The sequence below is a fragment of the Chlamydotis macqueenii genome, chromosome 3 (genome assembly GCF_036417535.1).
Source record: "Chlamydotis macqueenii isolate bChlMac1 chromosome 3, bChlMac1.mat, whole genome shotgun sequence".
NCBI classification, from domain to species: Eukaryota; Metazoa; Chordata; class Aves; order Otidiformes; family Otididae; genus Chlamydotis; species Chlamydotis macqueenii.
In genome coordinates this window covers 59445823-59468924 of record NC_141558.1, presented here as the reverse complement: position 1 = coordinate 59468924, position 23102 = coordinate 59445823, and the positions used below count along the sequence as shown (strand labels likewise).

At 39.0% G+C, this 23102-nt stretch overlaps 1 protein-coding gene across 4 annotated transcripts in view; it reads right to left on the bottom strand.

The window, feature by feature from the left end:
- Positions 1–769: 769 nt before the first annotated feature.
- LAMA2 (laminin subunit alpha 2) overlaps positions 770–23102 on the bottom strand; it is a 364351-nt gene continuing 342018 nt past the window's right edge. For 3 of the 4 annotated variants that reach the window (XM_086743476.1, XM_086743478.1, XM_086743479.1), the window contains exons 54-64: positions 22429–22577; positions 18918–19094; positions 17890–18106; positions 15273–15332; positions 12746–12858; positions 11065–11254; positions 8463–8618; positions 4887–5040; positions 4393–4523; positions 3568–3790; positions 770–1037 (exon numbers count right to left, since the gene is read on the bottom strand). In XM_086743476.1, the coding sequence (XP_086599602.1) occupies positions 880–1037; positions 3568–3790; positions 4393–4523; positions 4887–5040; positions 8463–8618; positions 11065–11254; positions 12746–12858; positions 15273–15332; positions 17890–18106; positions 18918–19094; positions 22429–22577 (1728 nt within the window). In that variant the 3' untranslated portion in view covers positions 770–879. The remainder of the gene's footprint in view (positions 1038–3567; positions 3791–4392; positions 4524–4886; positions 5041–8462; positions 8619–11064; positions 11255–12745; positions 12859–15272; positions 15333–17889; positions 18107–18917; positions 19095–22428; positions 22578–23102) is intronic. The other variant, XM_086743477.1, reaches the window with a different exon arrangement.

Here is a 23102-nt window from a genome sequence, read left to right as displayed (position 1 = left end):
AGGCAGTATCAAACTTTACTTATTAAGGATCATTTAAAACCGTATTTCTAAGTAAGTGACAGAACCTGGTTCTACTCCTTCCGTTAGAGACCACATCTCCAAATATCAAACAACATACCTCTGTTAAAATCCAGGGCTGTTCAAATGATGCGGCAGGGATTTTATGTGCAACGTATTTTCTTCAATAATCCCAAATGAATTGAGTACCATTTTCCTTCCCTGCACTTGTTTCCATGGCTATAGCATGGCAGCAGCCATGTAGGTGACGTAAAACTTTGAATTTCTCAGTGAAATTTTCACGGGAAATATTATGGTCAGAAGACTTTTAAAAAAGCTCTTAGGAGTGATAAAAGCAAACTTTTTTGACACAAGGAAATATGCTCATTTCTAATGAAGGACAGAGGTGTGCACGCACACAAGTGTACTGTATTTAGAATAGTAAAAGGGCACAAGTTTACAGATCTACCTCACCAAAAGCATTTAAGGAGCATTTCAGGGAGTTGGACTCAATGATTGTTATGGATTCCTTCAAATTTGAGATACTCTATGATCCTAAGTTCCATAGTAAAGGAACACCCTGCATAATACGTGGTCTTGCTCATCAGAAGAATGATGGAACATTTCCATTTCAAGCTATAAGGAAAGAGAGATAGATAAGAATTATTGCTCTACTCCCTTAATGAAGGCGGTGAGGGGAAAGGATTAGTTCTTGCATTCTTGGAAGGTACCTTGAAATAGCCATTTGAATATACCACAAACACTACTCACATATTTGCATAAAGACATTTTATTATGAATGCAAGGTATATAGAGATTTTTTTTTTTTCTTTTTTGATCTGAGCTGCTTATATAAACAGACCCATATCTGCTGAACAACAGTTAGTTTGCAGGGCATGACAGCGGTTGAACGCCCTTCAGCTCCAAAGCCTTGCTGAAGTTAATCTCTTGAGGTTTAGCACTACCCTTGGTGAGCTTCAGATATCGAATACATCCTTTAAAACGGATATTAGTAGTCAGCCCAAACTGGGACACACCATCTGAAGGAGGGAAAAAAAAGGCAAAAGGAATTATATTAGTTTAAGTTGATACTGAAGTTTGTTCTTTGAGAGTCTTGCAGGAGAACAAATGTTCCCAGCAATGTATTAATATCTTTTTTTTTTTTGTTCTATATCATCTTCTTTAGTAAAAAAAATGACAAACATTATGAGTGAATGTGATAAATGCTTATGTTAGTGGTAACAGCACAGTCTTCTTTCCTTTTTCTGTCATAGCATGACAGCAGCAGAATCTGAACACATTTAAACTGCCATTGTAAACCGTGTAACTCAGTTACGTGACATAGAGGAAGTTAAAGAAAATGGCCAAATGGCAGCTTTGTGCCACTGGCCATACACAAACAGTGTATGATACATACTTGCTAGTCCTGCAGATCTCAAGCGATTTATCCACAGAATAAGAGCAAAAAAAAAAAGGCCAAAATGGATGCAAGTCTCAACCCTAGCATAATGAGAAAGCCAATTCTTCAGCATGGATTTCAGGTGTCATTTAAAGAACTGTTTTGACAGCATTCTGATTTTTATTTTTTTTTTCCTTTCCTTGCTCATAGTAAAGCCAGAGATTTGAGTGCATTGCTTTCACTAAAGAAGAAGGGGATAGAAGTGAGGGTTGGTTTGACTGGGAAGCTGGAAATATTTCTCTCAACTGCTTGAAATTCATTGCCCAACTTGTTTCTCAGTGTTCTTCCAAGTGGAAAAGTAGCTCCAGGGATGCACTCTGACACAAATCTATGTGACTGATAAAGTAAAGGTTGCAGAAATAACTTTACACCTGTAGAGGAATGACTGACCATAGTATTGTTGTTTCACAGAGGATGAGATGGCTCTCCTTGCATAGGGAAGAGTGATAGTAGGAGATGAGTAATGGCTTTTATGGGTAGCCAGGAATTTATATCCTTGCCCACACTCTGGTGACAAAAAGTTTCTCTGCACAGGAAATCCTCCACCAGCTGATTTACAAATTTTGCACTATTTATGCAGCCAGCAGAAGCCTCAAGAGGACTGAAAAATACAAACGCTTACTAATTTTACAAAATCTCATGATACTGTGTTTTAAATTTGTGACGAGGCTGTCTAGGTATTGAGAATATTAAAACCAATGTTAGATGAGCTAAACTAGACAGCAAGAGAAGTGTTAGGTGCTTAAATGTGCATGTAGGTTTATTAAATCATTTCCTAACTTGCCATGTGGCTGAACTCAAGAATATAACTTCAACATGATGTAAGCGTAGGCTTGTTTTGTACAGATTGCAGTGTTCCATTTGTTTCCTTTACCATGTTTCTCTGGATGTACAGTCCAGAATGAGACAGTAACTCCATCTGCAGTATTTCTTTAGTGCTAGCTCCTGTGCTAGAATCCTGTTTTGTTATAAAAAGGCTGCCACAAAGCTGTTTTCCTTCTGGCACAAAGTTGTTGGTCCTTATCAACAGTCATTGTGACTGAAGGACAATTCTCACATCTCAGTATCAGAAACATTTTAAAAAATGTTTTTAAAATGTTTTTAAAATGTTCCTGAAGCCTGAGAGAGAAAGCTTTTTGGATGCACTGTATCACACATTAGAATGGGGGAAAAACAGCTTCCAGAAAATCATTTAGGAGTCAACTCAAGAGGCATCTTGCCATTGACTTCAGTATGCACTACTGCAGACACTGCACACATACTTAGCTATTTTTGCTTGCAAAGTAGAAAGAAACTTTATTATAAATGCAACAAAATAGGCACTTTGCAAACATCTTAACTGTGTTTTCAGAAAGTAAATGGCTATTAGATAAGCTTATTGATTGTCTATGAACAGATTAATACTAGCACTCATTATCAGCTTAGTGGAAGATGAAGTTAGCTACAGAGCTCAGCCCAGTTCTGGATCCTGTTCAATTATCTCTGCATGAAGCAAATTCTCTCGAGGACTTCCAGAACACTGAATAGCAAATTTGTTTGTTTGTTTGTTTGTTTTATCTTTAAAAACCACCAGACCAGGAGCAAAGAAATCAATCAGAAAGATGGTGTCCTCTCACTTCTCTGTGCAAACTGTTGGCCGCATTCCTCAGTTCCTCAGGTTGTATAGGCTGATTTACACACACAGTGCATATGGCATATATGCCTCCTCAAAGGCATATATGCATTCTTTGCTTAAATTTAAATTTCCCATTTGTAAGTTAAATTTAAATTTGCCAAATGTTGTTACTATTGAAACATAAGTATTATGCTGTTACTAAACAGAAAGTTTTAAGAGAGAGGCTGTGTGTGCATGGGCAGCAGAAGGCAGAAAGTCTGCCTGCTCCTCTGTGACAGTGCCTACATTTGAAACCGTGTGGTGGGATCTGCGAGTATCCCTTGGTGCTGCAGAACTTCTTGTTCCAAAATGCAGAAATGAACATCCATGCCAACTGATACAAATTTGGACAGTCTTACCCATCATCTTTAGCACTAGTCCTAATTGCATTTAAGACATTACCAGGGCAGTGTTGCTGGAGTGTAAGTAAAGCATCATTTGTGTGCTAAATGCTCACCAGGATATCCTCCGACAAAGACAGGGTCGTTCGTGTCTGCTGAGGTCGAGGCTCTGTTTGGGCTGTTGCCATCCACCTGCCTGTCATCCACAGTCAGCTCTAAGCGGTGTTTGATCTTGTTTGCAAGAACCTTGTGCCACTGTCCATCACACAAGCTGCCTGGTGCATCGGGCTCATAGATAGCAGAGAATCGGCCTGCACCATTGTCAACATGAAACATCACCTGAAAAGCATGACATGGAAGTCAGCTAGTTCTCAAAACAGTACTACAGTTCTTTTTGGTTCATTTGTTTGTTTAAAATCAACATGCTCTGACTACACATACTAAAGCTCTAATTTTATACCAGACTCTAGGTGGATTGCTGTCCCTCTGGGATCTGGGTTATGTCACTGAGATAAACACTAGTGAAAATATATAAAATTGTTGTATAGGTTCTAATTTTTCCATTTTTTGGGCGTATTTCACTCCCCCCCCCACCTTGTCATAGTGATCCATGACTGACTGGTTTTCCAGACTGTGAAATAAAAGATATATACAATAAACTAGTATTAATGACAAAGCCTTTCCTCAAAACTTTTCATATTCTCACTAATTTAAGTCCTGATGTTGCAGTTTTAGGAAACTCAAGTGTTATAGAATCTTTTAAAATACCTTTGTAAAAGTGTAAGAGCCTTCTGATGTATGGTAAGTGGCAAATGCTGCATAAAGGAGAGCCCTGATACTGACTGAGATGCCTTGGGATTGGGGTAGTAAGCTTGCATTTAAACTACTTCTGCTTTCTAAAACCAGTCTCTATAAAGAGCCAAAAATGCTTTGCTACTCACTTTTCCATCTACTAATTCGATGCCAAGCCCATCCATTTTCTGGCTGCTGACTCCTAGGAGAACACCATTCATTCGTGTTGTACGGAATTCAAATTCCACGAGCAGATCTGTTCCCACTTTGTACGCACCAACTTGGAGAGAAAAGGGGAAGTGTGACAAAATGAAGAAAAGCATTTAATACATTATTCATAATAATCATACAAAGTGTGTTGCCAGTAATGCAAGGTAACTAACTCAGCATTATTAATGCACTTCATTTCATGTGAAATCATGTACGTAACTGTTATGGCAGCTGTGCTTAGTGTGAGACCTTGCTAGGAAGTCATATCATCTATCCCTAGGCAAGATAACGAAAAAAAGTGATCAGCATGAGTTTCAAGTACTGGTTTCATTTTGTCTCCAGTCAACAGGAGTTAGGTAGCTCTGGAAGTTTTTTAAAGCAGCATCTCCTCTTTCTCTGTTTTTTGTCTATCAGCAGAATTGCTGTTCGTTACCTGTTTTGGCAAAGCCTGTTCCATCAAAGTATGTTCCTTTCTGGGCAGTGACAAAGCATTTTCCAACATTGAAGCTGGAAGTTGGATTATCCAGGTCCACAGGTGATTCTGTCATTTTAAAACCTCTGATGCAGCCGTCGATGCTATAAGTGACCTGCAGTCAATATTTCAAACAAAATATATAACTAGGCAAAGCAAGCCGAAGTGCTCAGAATAAAGGCCTAAAGTATGTCATCAAAAGGTACCCTTCCTCTGCTTCTCTGCTGGATTTATGGAGCTGAGTAAAACTTGAATTTTACATGGCTAATCCTTAATATCTGATTGTAATTGGAATCTAATCTCAGTCATACTGAGGATGAATTACATTACTTTTCAGGGATATGCTCTGAGTCACTTCTATTTGGCTTAATGGAGGGGACATAAAATAATACACTGCGTAATGAAACATAGCAAATTACATCAGCAATGCAGGAATTTAATGGCCTATACTTTCCCTTTTTAATTGACTAGGTTATGGGATTTGCAAGTAGATGGAGATACTGGATACAGTTCTCTGGGCTGCTGGTAATTTTACTAGGGCTTTTTCCCCTCCCCTCACTTTAATCACTTTCCTTTTGGTCTAATGTTGCATGGCAAGACAGAGCTAATGCAGGCTATTAAAATGAACAAAGCCCCTACGTAAAGGTTGTTGACTGTACATAGCTCTTTGCATAACAACCATATACAGGTCTGGTGACCACAGCGACAAGGGCCATGCTTGTTGGCCAGAGACGCAGGTGGAGGCAGAGGATGTGCTTGGGTGTACAGAGGCTCCTGTGCAAGGTGGCAAACTGCAATTCCAGTTTGGTTTCGGCACTGGGAGCACATTACTGTGACTCTGAGCAAGAGGTATGTGCACACTTAAGGGGGTGGTGTAAGAAAGTGAGATCCTGCCTGGGGCAGCAGTGAGGGGCTGCCCAGGCTACACTCTGTGTTGCCCTGCATGTGATCAGTGCATCCCCGTGGGACCTCTGAGAGCCATTGGCATCTCCCCAGAGCTCCCCCTCCCTTTTCTCTCTGAGGTGTGCAGAAGCTGCATTTTGGTTCTTGGCCTCAAACTTTGATTTTTGACTTACAGTTAGGAAAATTTATCCCTGTTATCAGTGGGAGAGAGGAAAATGATAAACATGTACTTTGAGGAAGAAAAGGAAGACATATTTGCAAGCAATGCAGTAGGAAGGATGAAAATAAAAATCAGGATATAAAATACAGCATAGAAATATGTACCTATACAGAAAGGAGAAAGGCACACCTGCAGAAAGAAGTCCTCTAACAATATCCTGACTAGTAAGTTAAAAGAATTTCCAAAGAGTCTATTTCCTTGTAAATCAAAGCTGAATGTACCGTGGAATTATATAGCTTATTACTGCTAAATACACCTGCACAAAATTTTCATGAGAACTGGAACAATATCAGTGAATAAATTCAGTTCTGAGCTCAGCAATGCTTTCTGTCAGATTCTTCATAAACAGACCTTTTTCTAATTTCTATGTGAAAGTCATCTCCAGATCAACAAGCTTTGTTACCAAAAAAGGAAAATGCCACAGAAGAAAACAAATCTTGCCATCTTCACTGTGAGAAAAAAGCACAGAAATGCAAGATTTGTAGACAACTCAGTAATAATCTAACTTTAAATTTTCACCTTCCCTCTGGAAAGCAAATCTGGTAATACTTTAGCAAGGTAACTGGCAAAACAACATCTTTTGCTGAAAGCAGAGTTTTGAGTGCTTAAAATGTGACATCTCCTGAAGTCGAACAAGTAGGTATCAGTCTTCTGCACTGAATAGGAAGCCAGCCACCTACGGTTAAGTATCAGATTAGTGTCTAAAAAAGTTGATGTGTGTTTAGCAGAAAGCCATAGCTAAGATAATACATGCTTTCAACTTACTTTGCTTCAGAGCCTTTGCATGAAGCCTACTATACAACACTCTATTAATATATCACGCAGTGTATTTTACTGATCGAAAGGCAAGCACTGTTTTTTTTGCCTTCTGTGAATGACATTTGAAGTCATAGTTTCATTTAAATCCCAAAGCACATCAGACTGTCAGGATATGACATGGCTGTTATTGCTCCACTGAGCCATTTATCTGTATGGGTTGCCTCCATTACTTCTGACAAGGAGCAGTAGGTAAGGATTTCATATTACCTTTCACCTTAGATAAGTACCTGTAAATTGCAGATGTATTTCAAAGAGCATAATTTGATAGTATGAGGAATTATATGTTGTGGGTAGTTAAGTATTTCTTTTGTTTTTCAGTGCCTCAGATCTGGTTTGGTAAATCCAAATGATCAGTAGATTTGCTTCAATTTGGACTTTCTGCACAATCCAAAATTTGCTGAGAAATACGATCTTACAGATCTCAGATTTAGAGTGGTTACTCTTCCCCTTCATTCCCCATCCACAAGTTATTATAGTTACTTGTTTAAGCACGATCTAGGAATTCCTTTTCTGTATTTATTTTATCCACCTGAACTGGTAGACTCTTGCCTGTTTATAGACTAGTATTCACCATTCCATAATCATCTTACTAGAATGGTATTTATTCGTGTGCAGTTTCTTTGCGAGTCTAGTTTGTTTCCTTGCCAGGATCTGTGCTTTTGCCTCCTCTTTACCATTCTGTATAGCCACTCCGAATGAGCCTAGACATAGTTGCTACTGATATCCCAGTTTTTTGTCTACATTGTACTGTATTATATGTCTAATTCGTTGCTTGCTGTAAGTAAATCCACTCCAGTTCTGGCTTCTGCTTTGAAAGACTCTCTGTGGTTTTCTCTGATTCTGATACTGGCATATCTTGGGGGACGGGAGGGCAGCAGGAAAGTGAGGTGACTGACATGGAGTTGTGTTGTTAGACGCAGTAAATGGCCTGGGTGAAGGAATACAGTGTTCCTAGTTGATCCCACAAGATTTAGGCCAAAGTGATATTTGGCACTCTGTTTGTCAAGATATCTTCTATGTCAGCAGGGAGGCTGGGCATTTAGGCTGAAGCAATGATAAATTGAAATGCTGACATTTGATTTGGAAAAAGAGAAAAACAGAGTTTTCATGGCCTTATTTCAAAATATATTCTCTGCTAGTTTAGTAATAACAACACAAATCCACCTACTACAATAAGCAGCAGAACCACTGGGGACTTTGTCCAGAGTAACTCTGGCTTCTACTGCTTCTCTTAGGAGATGTTCTCACTGTTTATTAGCACATGCTGCTAGATGAATTACAGCCAAGAGAAAAGGCAAGTAGTATTCATGACCTTATACTCTAGTTGTGCAATGATCCAAGTGGATACAAGTGTATGGAGCTTTCTACTTTTCCATAATAGTAACTAACTCTGCTATTTCTAGTTCTTTGCATTGACTGGATTCTGAGTCAGATCTCTCCACTGAAAGAATGTGGTGTACCTCCACTAAGGTCCATTTTTTTCCATATTCTTGAGCAGTCTGAGGGAAAAGCAAAACAAAACAAGACTGGGAAGACATTGGTACCAATCAAGATATACTTAAGGAGTGTAAGGTAACTGAAACAAACTTGCTTACCGGTCCGATTCTTCTAGTTGTGTAGTTAATGGGCAATCCTCCAACATACAGCATTCCTACAACATCCAGTATATCAGCCTTCTTGGGGCTAACAGTCCTGTTTGAAACATCATCTACGAAGAGATTTCCTTCTTGCTTGGTTCGAATTACTTTTATCTAAAAAGACACACAAATGCAATATAATTACAGATCATTTTCTGACAACAGAGCATTTCCAGATTGTAACTAGCCTTACAGTCTGAAAATGTAATAATACATAGGAGAAAGTAGTAGAGGCGGTTGGCAGAAGTACCATGGCAGCAACTATGGATAATGTTCATGGAACAGAGCTCCTGTGCAAGGTTTTGTGCAAACATATGACTGCCTTTTAATTAGCGCTGGGTCAGGAGGCATCATAACTATTCTTTATCACAATTACTAAAAAGCACCATTGTTACTATCTTAGGAATGCCATGATATTGTTTTTCCTGTAATCAGAAATTTTAAGTACTGGGAGTAGTAAATGCTGAATGTTAACGACACTGGTTGCAAATCTTTATTGTAGCACATGTTTGCAGACAATATTGAGTTTATGATTCCACTAGTTTGGATGTGCTTCAGATCACAGTTCATGCTAGAGTAAATATAATACCAGCTATGTTCTGTTGGTATTCTGGCTTCTGTTTGGACAAATGGGCTGTGAATTGCATGGAGGAAGGACAATCACTGAAGAGTTGAGGAAATCCTTCCCCACCAAGCGTAGGCCAATTTATTTCCAAAGGTTTATCCTGAAATCTCTACAAATCAGTATAGTAATGGTTCCGTATAAAAAAGGATAAAATGCAAAATACAACATGCATATTAGCAGATTTCTAAACACCACAGTAGTGCTGCTCACCAGAGTAGCAAAGAGAGAAACAGTATTTTCCTTTGGCTTTTCTTTAACACGGCTGCTTCTGCTTCAGCGTGGCAGCACACGTGTCCCACAGTGGCAATGACTGAACACTGACAAGTGGCGGCCTGAAGGCGAGAGACTGAACTTGGTGTTTACAGGCAACTGTACATTTGAGATGGACAGTTGCACCTTGGGCAGGAGGAGGATGTGGTGAGTGAGACAGGAACTGTGAACACTCTTACAGAGGACCTAAAGAGACAGCAGCATCATAATGTGGCACTATATTGAGGCATGGCAAGGATTCATTAGTGCCCTAGCTTCTACAGGCCTGACAGAAACTTTTCAACCTAAACCATTTCAAATGGAGAAAAGGTTCTCACTAAAAATATTCTTTTAAAGAGAAGTCCCTGCTTTCTTAAAAAACAAAGACTGTGACCTTTTCTTAAAGAGGTTGCCTTTTCCGCCTCCCAAAATGGACTTTCTTGTGCTTTTTGGGAACTGTGACTTTGGATTTTGTCTCCATTCTCTCCTACAAAAACGGGATCTGCAACATGGGTCCCTGTCTTGCAGACTGCCAAGCTGCATGCCTGAAGAGCAGTCTTCCGTTAAGAAATATATGCTGCAGTTAGTTCTCTAGGAATATAGAGAAAATGGCTAAAAGAGCAAAACACATCTGTTCTGTATATACAGAGGGTCCAGCAGAAAGGGGTCCTGGTCTGCTGCCAGTGCTCCCAGGCATTGTGTAAAACAGAAAAATAATGACCACAACTTTATTTTTCCCCCTCTTGAAATATCTTGGTTCAGAGCATTTGCTATCATCAAAAAGTAATAAAAATCCAGTGAAAATAAAATTCCTGCAGAACAGGGTGGGAATGAAGCAGAGAGGGACTAAAGATGACTGCAAAGAGAGTTTTGTAAGAGCAATTCAAGCATAACCAAAAATGCAATTAGATTTTTTTCTCATTTGGTGATAGAGATATGCATGGTGACTTTCCAAATATCTGTCCGAAATTTCATGTCTCTTATAGTATATAACTTGCATATATAGTTACATGTATTCTTTTCTTCTCTGCCTTTATTGGTGCCTTCAAGCATGTTACCTAATGAATATACTACGTGTCTGCCGTCCTTGTCCCAGTAAATACTAAACTCCATGGTTGTGACATTATTCCTTCCCTTACCATCTGAAAGTTACAGGCATTGTATAAAAATGCTTCCTCTCATAAAGTCACAGAAGGGGCTGCCAAATACATCGACGAATATCATATTTTTGGCTTAATGAACTGAATTAATAATGCAGGGAAGATTTACTTAAATGTTACTTTTTTCCCCTTTGTTCTTAGCATTACGGCTGAACAATGACATTACTAACATAGAAACAACTGGTTTTAATGATGTGTTCCATCATGATAAGCCGATACTCACCTAAGCCCCATTAGACAGGAAGGAACATTTTCTGCTGTTCCTTACCATACATGGGACATATTCTAAATACGTCCAGAAATATGTATTTCTTGAAGGAAAAATTTCAAAGATCAGCATTAACTTTTTTGATAGTAGAATATGTACTGTGTACTTAACAGTCAATATGAAAGCACAAATTTTGCAGACTACAGAAAATCCTTGTTGTAAGGTTTAGCTTGTACAGAGTATATTTTGCAAATATCTTAAGGCAAAACAAAGCTCTCAGCATTACAAAGAATAATTTAGCATTAGAGACTATTATACCTTGTGCCACTGGCCATCATTAATTTTGTTGGAAATCATTGTGTTGGTGTCTCCACTCCCCAGATCATAGCTGAAGTAGGGCAGTCCATTCTTTATCTGAACTGTAGCAAAATCAGCATGGTTGATGCGGGCCATATAAAACAGCAAGCCAGAATCAGCTGTTGTTCGGACTTCAAATTCAATTGTAAGTCTGGAAAGCAAACAAACAGGAAAACTGCAACTAAGGAAAAAGATATTTGGAGTCAGACAGTAAACGAATTTAATTGCTTTACCTTTTTGTGTTCCTCTAAGAAACTTTATAGTTAGTGGCCCATTTTACTTGTCCATCAGAGTTTAAGAAAAATAATTTTATTATACATGAATTGCATTTCACACACTCACACATGTGAGTGTTCATTAGTCCCGTTGCTGTGGAAATACAAAAGTGCAACCTTGACACAGAATTTCAAGATGTAATTCTCAGCTGTAGTTGCTAGAAAATCCCAGGGCTGGTAAAATTCCAGCGGTGTTATCAGTCATCCACACACATAATGCTCACAAAGAGGAGTGAGATGTAGTGACAGCTGGCAAATGTTGAGTTTCTAATGACTTGTATTGCCTGAAGACAGGTTGCAAAACTTTTAAAGATGCAGAGAGAAGAGTTTACAATCAGAATATAAAATACTTATTCTGATTTCTCCCAACAGAAAATGGAGGTGACCCCTTGGACAGAACGGTAATGCAAAAAACCTCCCCTACAGCCGAGAGCCTGGGAATAAATGATTTAGATTATCTAGATTCTACGGTTGTACTGGCAGCACATAACTAACCTAGCCCAAGCTGAGCTGCAAAGTCAGTACCTGAAAGTAGTTGATATAATAAATGTGAAAAATAATCACAGGAAAATGATGAGGTCAGGATTCTTCTTTGAAAAGAAGACAGGCAAGGACTGTAGGATCACATATTTCTTTTCATTATATTCCTAGTTTTCTAAAATTAGCATACTTGAAAATATGCAGTACAGCATACTTATAGGTAAAAATAAATGTGAGGCTGATGGACTTGTAAACTGTAAGGCAGCAAAAATGCTTAGTGGTGTGACATGGCACATTTGCTAATGATCATGTGCCTTCATAGCAAAAATGAACAATTAACACGTTATAGCTTCAAATATCCATTGAAAACAGCTGCATTTTTATAAGTAGCTCTTGGAATTCCTTTGCATATCAACATGCATATGTATACAATGTTACACTTTGGGAAGGCAACGTCATTTTGCCTGTTTACTGTGCAAGCTTGACCTTAACTGTTGGAGGAAAGTGGGAAAAAAAGGTTTGCTTATTACAAGAAATTATCAAGTTATTGAACCAAGAAACTTTCTTCTAAAAAAGCAACCTATGAACTCAGTTGCATGACCTGGTTCCATTTTTTCTGTTTGTTTTTCTGCAAATCAATCGAGCATCTGCCTATGTCCAAACCTTCAAACAAAGAGGTAACCCGTTTTTGTGAGAACTATTTAAGAGGGCACTTTACTGCCTAGATTTCATGCTTTAATGCTTTTTATATTTGCTTAATGAAATGAATTAGCCATGGGAGGTGATCTTTTTCAGATTATGCCCATAATTTTGAGATGTTTTTGAGAATATTAGGAGGGGAATTTTATTTTTTTCAAACTATTCCATTGCTGAAATAAACAATATACCTGTTTTTCACTTTGGTGTCATCAAATGCAACTGCAATGTGGCTGTTCCTTGAAAGACCAAATTGCTTGCCACCTTCCAAAATGGCTGGTTCTGTGTCAGCAGCACAGGAATCCTGCAAAATATACAACAACCACACAAACTTCATATTTTGTATCTATCTCAGCTGTGCACATGCTGGAAGTCTTCAAACTGCTCAAGACTGAGAATATTCCACCTAATCTAGACACTGGCCTGGCAGTTTTCCAATGTGTTGATGTCTCATCACACCAGCTGAAGTTATAAACCAGTATTACAGCAACTTGGTGTAAAAGCAGAGCTCATTAAGCTGGCTGTAAAAGCAAATAAAAGTAATACATGAACATTGTGCTTTCATGCCACCAGTGGACATTTACAAGAGTCTTAAGTGATTTCCAGGCAGCTCAGTGTACTCTTAGCTCACATAACTGAGTTTTACACAGTAGGATGCCCTCTTACAGAAATGAAGCAAGACTTAAGTTTTAAAGGGATGCTTTGCTGTCAACTTGAAAACTAGTCACCTTAAAAATAATGAGTTAAAAGTAGCTTCAGATCCTGCACCTGTCAACGAGTCCTCCATGTTACTTTTTTATATTGTTTTACAATTGTATTCTTTGTTTAATGTGCTGTTGTTTCCCCTGGTGCTGTTGAAAGGCCCCCGCAAACCATAAGCGGAGCCGAATAACTGATGGACAGAAGTAACAACTCCCTGAGCTGTCTAATGCAGACACATTACCCAGGGGGTAAAGAAAGAAACCCCTCCCTGTCTGTTCCACTTGTGTTAATCTTAAAGTGGTGCAACAACGGAAGGTAAAATATCTTCTGGCCAGTATAATTTTCTCCTTTTAATTTCACCAGGTCTTTTAATCCCTGCCCCTAAAGCTCTTGTATAGGGGTGCCCGGGGCAATGAGAGACCATGGTAATTACCAGCTCCCACTCATGTCTATCTTTTGCCTCCCACTGAGAGTATTGTGAGGAAACTACTCACAGAACACAATATCGGGACAATAGGGCTGAGGGGCGGGGATGGGGGGGGGGGACGACACTTTGATAGCTGCCAGCTCTGTTTTTCAGCACTGTGGCTGATATTTTGGATTGGTGACAGCCTCTTATTTGAGCCCTGACTCAGCAGGGACCTGCAAAGAAGCACAAGGTGCAGTGCTTTCCTGACAAAGAGCTCTGTTTCTGTGAAACATTTTGAAAATGTCATGAGTGACTCATCAGCCACTGAGATTTCAGCCGCAAAGAGGAAATGTCTTTCCCTCTCAGTTTTTCAGTAATATTTTTTTGCTTTCACACACCACAAAAAATCTTCACAACAGTATAGGGCACTTCTAAAAATTAGTTTTCCACAATGAATGCTCTAGTTTCAGTAGGACAGAGTGGAACACCATGCATTACAACAAGTACACATCAATATGCAATGGAGGGAAAAATGGGGAAAACTCAGCAGCACCAAACAAGTCATGAGTGTGATAGCAGTCTTCCAGTGATCATCAAACAGACAAAAAAAAAAATCACATTCCCATAATGTCAGGTAAAGTTTCTAATTATTTTAAGCTTTACAGGTTTATCTAGAAGCTCAATAAATATGTTAATAATAATACTGTGTATATAATACTTTCAGTAGCATTTGGGCTTGCTAAAAGTTGGATAGGCACTAACTATGGTGCTAGAACAGGGAAGAACTGGAAAATACACTAATACACACTTTTCTGTGGCACACTTTTACATATTACATGGTGAAAGATTATATTCTGACAGTAAATTGAATCCTAGGCTGGTTTGTTAGTAAAGGATCTGGTCCTGGCATTGTAGCTGCTCCCTAGCATCAGCAAACATTGCTGTTTTTCTTCACCCCAGCAGGAGAACTGTAAGGAAGGGCAAGGAGTGGGGGAGAGTGCCAAACAGTGTCGATGGTCAGAATCATAGCAAGCACACACCAATTATTTACTGATAATTACTGATAAATAATAGCAAACATTCATTAGGTTAATGTGGAAATGTCAGTAAAAGGAAGTCAAGAGGGCATGCTTAAGAAACTTCCAGGTTTTATTCACAAGCCTGTCTCTGCTTTCATTTAGTATCTAAGGACAGACAGCTTTAGAGCCTTTAGAAGATGGTGTACTTGGCCTATATTAAAATATCCTAGCTTTGTTTTTTCTGTAATGGCCTTAATGTGTCCTAGGTTTAAACCTGGCTGCTTAATAATCTCCCATATTACCTGGGAGCCTCAAGACTGAACTCTTCAGCTGCACTTTACTTGAGGCTTGTCAGATGTCAATGACTTAACTGGTAGGTCAGGAAGGTAAGTGTGTATCACAGTGGAAAGGAAGAACAGAAAAGCCCACTGGTGGACTGTCACACATTCTCTACAAACAATGCTGTATTAGCAATCACAAATAAAGTAATTATGGGGAAAGGGGAGCACCACTGAAACAGTCCCCACAGCTCATCGAACAGTGTTAATAAAACAATGAAGTAATGCATGGAGAAATGGTGGAAGATACCGTCATGGAGTCAAATGCAGAAGTAATGCTGGCGCTCTTCGTTTCAGTGGCAAGCGAATCCTGAGAAGCAGTGAATAACATGAGCCAGGAGCAGCAGTTACCCAATGTTGAGAAACATTTTGGCATCCGCAGTAAGCAGCAGCAGAAGACTGGTGACCAGTGTTATTTCCCAACTGTCCTACTTCTAGATCTTGTCTTGCCATTAGTAGAAGATAGGTTGTTTCATTTGGGATTAAACTCTCCCTCCCCTCCCCCTTTGCATGCAGATGGATAACAGAGATAAAAAAGATCCTAAAAAACCGTAAGTAGAACAGATATCTTATTTAAGCCTCCTATGTGGAAATAATTTTTTTTTCTGCTGTATATTTTCCATATACAGTCCTTCTACACTGAGCTTCTGTATAATTAACTGCCATATGAGTGTTATCTCATTATTAGACTGTAGCTACTTATTTTATTCCCCAGAAAAATACTTTGGAGAACTCACTTAGATAAATGTAAAAACTATCCAAAAGCTTGCCTTATTTAAAATACTTTCAAGTCTTCGGAATAGTAAAATGGTTTCATTTTTTTTCCAAGAAAGAAAGTGGAGTAATGGTGTTTTACTTAAATTTTTATTCTGAACTCCTGTTTCAAGTTATCATGGCTCTAGGTATGTGATATACAAAACTCACCTAGTTACAATGGGACTAGTTTCTGGTATTAACGAGTAGATCTATTCCTCTCAATTTTGCTATTTAAAAGTTAGTGCTTAGAGTCTTAGAAAGCGTGCGCTTGCGCTCTCATGTGCTTCTGTGTTTTTTTTTAAATTTTGTTTATAATTCTTCATCAAGGAATAACATGGCCCTGCTCTTTCACAACAGTTAGCATTAAACTTGATAACCCTTTTTACCTTGTTGTGGCCTTATCTTTCTATGGTAGCCTCACTATACGACAAATTTGCTTACTTTCAGCTCCAAACAGAAAGATGCATCGGAACCCTCGTGTTACAACTACTCCACCTTGTGGTAATGAATATAAAATACTGCCCTAGAGCATTAAAAGGCCAATGCATATAACTCTGGGGCTTGGGGCAGGGTAATAACTAAGATCGAGCTTGCATATCTTGAACCGCAGGCTCCCATTTGGAGGTACACAGATAGCTGCATGTGCTGTGGAGATTTCAGCAGTGCCTGACAAGTCCTTCTAGATAAAGCTGTGCCATGTGCACCTGGCCAATGAAGGTGGCCATGAATCTCAAATATAACATTAACCTTAACGAGTAAAGGGGTTTGGCCTAATTCTTGTCGGTTTTTTTTTTTTTTGTAGGGAAACATTGTTAGAATTCCTACGTATGTCCAAGGAAAACCAGATATGAATTCTGAAAATGAGTCAGGTAACAGGGAGTAACTGCAGCAATAAATTCAGGTTCCTTTGTCTCTGTCTGACAGACTTGCAGCCAACTGACTAACTAAAAATCACAACTCTTTTTTTTTGTTTTTGTTGTGTTTTTCATGAAATTAATTGGTAATCTTAATCTCTGGGTTATGCAAAAAAAAATCCAATACAAACTAACTCATTTTTTTATAATGTTGTGTCAATGAAGAGGTGTGAAATGGGAATGAAGATTAAACATGACCCAGCATGGGAGTGCCTCCCAAAATGGTTAAAAGATCTTATGAAGCCAACCTGGGAGAAACTGTCAAAATTACTGACTACTTTGTATTTGATATATATAAAGGGAAGTTAAATATTCCAGTTGTTAATGTCTCAAAACTGTCTTATTATAGTAGTCTAAATTATGGTAGTGTAAATAGGCTCCTAGCTGGGAAACGTGCAGTTTTTTCACACTGGAAACCTCACTGATACTGAACCATATCCTGCATAAACCTGTGGGTTGTATGCAGGTATAACAAAATGCAAAGGATTTCACCCAAAGAAAATCTTCCAGTAGATACATTATTCAATTTAATATCTACACATATCCTTTCTGGACAGTGAACTTGTAAAATTGATACATTTGTGACAAATTATTTTTCTTAAAATTTGTCGTATAAGACTACTTGCCACTATCTAGCTATTTAAGATTTCTGGCAACAACAGTTGAGCTTAATTTAGCATTGACTGAGGTTTCAGTTCTTAAGTTTATAAGTCTCCTGACTTCAGTTATAAAAATGCAGTGGAGGAATTGCCATATCAAACAGACCTCTCTGGTTTAACTGTTTCTTCATACCGTCACTGACATGGCTGTTACCACGTGCTTCAGAGAATAGCACAAGAAATATCATAATGACATGGATTGCCAATAGGAAAATTTCCCTTCTAACGACAATCAGATATTGCTTGGTTTACATCCTGAAGTGCAAGGGTTTAGGGCTAAGCATGCAAGCCAGAGGGAATTCTATTGCTATATCATTCTTTAAATTGCTGTTGTGATAATCCAAGCAAATTACATCAGTCAGTTTTCCATTATCCACAGGTTTTACTGACCTGCTACAAGGTGTGTTCCCTTTACAATATCATGCTGAATTACTATTTTTGTGGCAAATTGCTTCATTATTCCTGATGGCTAGCCTCTAATTTTTCCTGGAAAAATAAACTTTTCAAACTTTACCTGAGTGAAGTGATCTACACTTACAAGTGCTGAAGCTAGAGATGGTGTTGGAGGAGGAAGGGAAGTAGGAGGAGTCCTTGGTCTTTCTCTCTCCCCATTAGTGTCTGGTTCAGGTTGGATCAGGACTGTTGCATGGATTGGTTTATCTTCATCCTCAGGTGGCCTAACCTCTGGTTCTAGAGAGGGACATTGGCCAATATCTGCATTTTCAAAGGACACAGGTTGAGCAAAGTCCATGGGGCTGAGAATACACAAAGACATTGATGTTTGTTATTAGTTTTTCTGGCTTTTTACTACCCATTTATAAAGAATAAAAGATGCTGCAGTGTAATTCCACTTCACAGGACACAAGAGCCAGGATTCATCCCATCTGTTTTAGGTACAGAAGTGCGACACTTAAGTTAGAGGTGATAGTCACCACTGGCTTTTGTTCCTACAGTCAACGCAGAGAGACATGCACCCTCTTTGGCAAGCTTTACCAGCCTAGGTAGGCTGAATCACATTGCAGAAAAGTTCTCTCTGATGCACGTTGATACAGTGTGGGGTGCTGAGATCCTAACTTCAGTTATGTGAAAGAAAGATTTAGATGGGAACTTTCTACAGAGGTTTTACTTTATTCACCGTTCCCTTTCTTTTTACTTAAATGTTCCTTCTATATTACTGCCGTATGCACTTTCCACACACCAAATTAATTCCCATGGTGGTTCTCAGAATTCATATACTCTCGAGATCAACCTTACTTAAAATAAAATGTTATAGTACACCATAAATACCTATCACTGAAGCAAGTCTTACTGCAGTGTTACTATTGAATTTCTCTGATTTTATGGATAAATAGACAGGTGGTGGCTTGTCTGTAAAACAGTTCATTAATTGCATAGCCTACGGAGTGCATACTGTAGACAAAATAGGAAGTGCATATTAAGAAAACAGATCATATTCTAGGATTTGCTGTTAGCATAATTCCTTGCAACAACTATGTTTCTTTTGGCAGCCAAGGTGGTTAACCAGATCTCATTAACTGGACATTTGTTGGCATCAGTGAGACTTACGTAGTATTAATGACAAGATTCCATATACAGCCCTCGAATGGTGGTATGTTTCTGAGAGGTCCAGTCTGAAACTGAGAAGAAGCACCCCCCACAAAGAGTTTCCTAACAGAGATGGGCTGGTCTGTTGGCAATCTCTGAGTCTGGCCTTTGTCTTCATCTACTTGAACAGTGAAAATCCTGTGAAAAAGATTTGAGAGCGAAGAAATACACATTTTACTCTGGATATTGCTTGTATTGAAATCACCACTTTGCAGGCCCCATTTACTCCTACACCAGCTATAACACTGAGCAACCCAAATTATGTAATTAGCTGCTCACAATAAATGCATATTAACCACTAGAAGGTTTTCAGCTGCTGCTATGCTTCCTTGGTAGTTTGCTGGCAGAGCTTGACAAAGTTGTGCTGCGGAGAGGCGATAATATCGGTCACTGGTTGAACAGGAAGAAGTGGTTTGTAGTGTGGCACCACTGATGTGGTAAGGGCCCAGCCCGCTGTACTGTGATGGCAGACACAATCATCTAGTGCTCAGCAGGATGGGAACAGCATGGGGTCACTTTTTGTTTGGGCTCCCTGCTTCCTGGCTTGTACAAGTTATTATTTTCTTGCTGGGGGACAAACACTGCTACAGACTGCTCTGATTGCAGAATCAACTGTAGATACATACTGTATGCTTTTAAAAAGATCGAGTAGCTTTTTTTTCTGGGGGAGATGGCCGAGTAGGAAAATTGCTGATTGTTCACCATGTACCATTACAAGTGCTATAATTCATTCTCAAGGGTAATGCACATGCTACAAGATAAAGACAAAGCAGTCCCATGGAAGACACTGTTAAGGTTGAACAGAGGAAGGTAGGAGCCTCTGGAGCACAGCACCACTGGCTGACCAAGCCAAGTCAAGGAATGGAAAAAAGAGCAAAGAGGAAAGCGGTAAATATGGTGAAGGGCATTGTTCTGGTAAAAGCAAATGTGAGAGAAAAGCTGAACGCTCTTGCCTGTCAAAGCTACTAAGATGCAAATGTTGTGGATTTGTACCACATTTGCAAGGAAACATGGTAAAGGGGACAGAAAGAGAAAAACTCGTTTGCCAAGCCCTAAGCTGTGTATACTAAGAAAGCAGCATTAACGTAAGGGCTGTGGGATCAAGAGACAGTGGGTTATTTTGATGGGTAATGTATACAACAAGGTATAGCAGCAAGACTCAGAAATCTGACTGCTGTCTTCGTGACAATTTACCATTGATCAAACATAGAGAATCTCCAGCTTCCAAACAAATACATCTGTGAGTAAGTAGCTTGATTATTGAGAATTACTGTACATCCTTATGATATATCAGAATTAATCAGTTTCTGGCAAATAATTTAACTTTTCTCAACTGCAAAATTATACTGAACTCCAACATTCTTCCTTAACAACAATTACAAATGTTAGCAACTGAATATTGAAAATATTTATTGAAAAGAGGCCAGTTTTCATACGTAAAATACTTGGCTTTATTATTTACACAAGTCCTGGACAGAACTGGATAGTGACTAAAGCACCTGAATTAGATAATTGTTGCAAATTGTCCAGTTTCCTCATAGTTCTGGATGGATTCATTTGGTCTAAAAAGCTGTACCACAAGAGAGTGATTAATTTTTCAAAGGGTTGGAGAAAGCAGGTATTAAAAGACTTATCATCTGGGACAATCTCTAGGATTTCCCCCAGACCCTTCAGGAATGGAAGGAGAAGGAGGGAGATTTCTCTGGGGGCAGTTCAGAGCAACAGACTAATTTAGGTTCTGTGAAGTGTCCCAGAGAGGACACTTCTCTTCGCTGCCTTCAAAGGAAGCGTATGAAAATCAGACTGTCAAGACTCAAGTTATCCTTTGTGCTGCTACATGTTAGCCATCGCTACTGATTGTCAATATTTTCATCAGCATGCAATATTTAATCTCATCTTTAGCCATTACCATAGTAAACATTATGGCTCCAAGCAGAACCATATAATGATGTGCACTAGTCTTCAACAGTATACTATAATTACCTTGGAAGAGAAAGCAAATACTTCATAATTATACGGACAATTATCTCTCTGAAGAGTTTTCAAAGGGTGTTCCTCATATTTAATCAAATAAAGCTTGAGTTGATCAGCAGAGGAGGAGTTAATCTTAATTTATATCTTTTAACATCCATTTCAGGTTACAGAAACTGGAGAGTTCAGACAATTGTTTTGTAACAGAGCTACTTTGAACACACAGAGGTTTCATCTGAACAAGCATCATCGCTGGATGGCATTGTACAGCAATTGTGTCTTGATGTACTCACAGGTCAAGCTACTGCCCTTGCTATAGCACTGCATAAAATAATTTTCTTTGTTGTTTAGAGCTTCTTATTATCATCTGCATATTTGTGTTGTGTCACAGTGACACAAAATGTTTCACAAAATGCAGTCATCCATTTCCAAAATAACTTTTTCTCTCAAAGAATTTAGTTTTACCTTAAAGTAGTCATTGAAGCTGGGGAGAGATGTTGTCTGAAAACATTATTTACAGTATTTTTGTTAACGATGCAATAGAGATTCAGTCAGAAAATTATACTGACAAAGGATAATACAAAGCAAAGCAAATTATAGAGAGGACAGAAGGGCACCTTGGGACTAGACAGACAGGAACTGTCGCTCAAGAAGGCTGCAGTGTTGTGGGGGTAAGAGGGTGAAGCCTAGTGAACAGAACAACAGAACAACATTGTGCATTGTGCACAATCCACTGACTGTCTGTAGAGTATGTACACATTTGTATGTCCAAAAGTCCACAACAAACCTTAGGTCGAACAAGGGCTATTCGAGGCCATGAATAATACTGACTGTTTGAGGCCTACACACTACAGGAATGCTGTTTCTAATTACTTTCTGAATGGTGAAAGGTAATTAGCATTTTTTTAAAAGTCTGAGAAAGGGCAAAGGAATTTAAGCGAAACTTTAAAACAACATAGTCTGAGAAGGTCTGCAATGGTTTCCAGCAACAAGAATGACTGTGGTTTATCTGGGACTGTGTCTCGTCATTGTTTTACCATATTTAGCTGGGCACCACAGTAACCCCATGTACATACACCAGCACAGGGCATCTCAAAAAGGCTACAGGCTGCTGTACTGTTGTTGTTTACATACTTTGAAAACTGACTTTTTCTACATGTCTTGAAAAGGTGATTTACTGCACTGCAGCAGTATTTCTCATCCACAGATTTGATGAATAAAATATTTTTGCCAAGAACCAGAAGGTTAAAGATGCCAATTCAGACAAATGCAGGTCTCTGGAGAGAGAGGCTGATAGCCTAGGAAAGCATGTAAACCTAGCTCTGCAGAATAATAAGCACTATTAGAAACTAACTCCTAAAAACTTTTGGATAAGGGTGGAATTACACTAAATTCTTTGCCTCAGCAGAAGCATTTACACGGATTGCTGAACATATTGGTACATTCACTTTGTTGAATTAGCTGTTCTGTGTGGTCTGCAGCACTTCCAGGTATTTGTTACCCTCTAGCTCGTTCTATCCGGATGGAGTGTGCTCTGCCATCGTGAAACTCGCCAGCTTCTGGTTTGATGGTGATTCTGTGGGGATCTCGTGCCCCAGTGGAGATATGAACTTCTAGTCGACCTCTGTTCAGGAACACTGCATAGTAGGCCTGCAATGCATATGTTAATATGAGAAGGTAATTCACATTTGGAAAGAAATGCTTTCACTTAGTTTTACTGCTTATTTTCTTACACTGGTTTTTAATTTGCTCACCATAGACAAGATACTGTAGTTTCCATTCTGCTGCTGCTGGTACATTCAGACTCGATTGTACTTTTGTAATGAGGAATGGGTAAAATGAGGTCATGCTGGAAAGCCTCATCAAAAGATTTAACTCTCTGCTGATCTATTTACAGGGAAGGATGGAGACTTCTAACCTACAATTCCTCTGATTTTTGCTGTTAGAAGGCCTGGTCTTAAACCCATCAAGCCCTGAATAGCACTGATCTCAGTGAGAGTTTTGTGTTTGGAGGGCTGGCAAATCACGCTAGTAGTTACTCTAGCAACCAATATAATGTTGTAGCGGATTTCAGGTTCTAACCTCCAGTTACTATAGCAATGAGTGTCATCCTCACTTCTATGACCTGAAGAGCTGGGTAATGACAAAGGAGCCTCTACCCTGAAGTTAATGTCA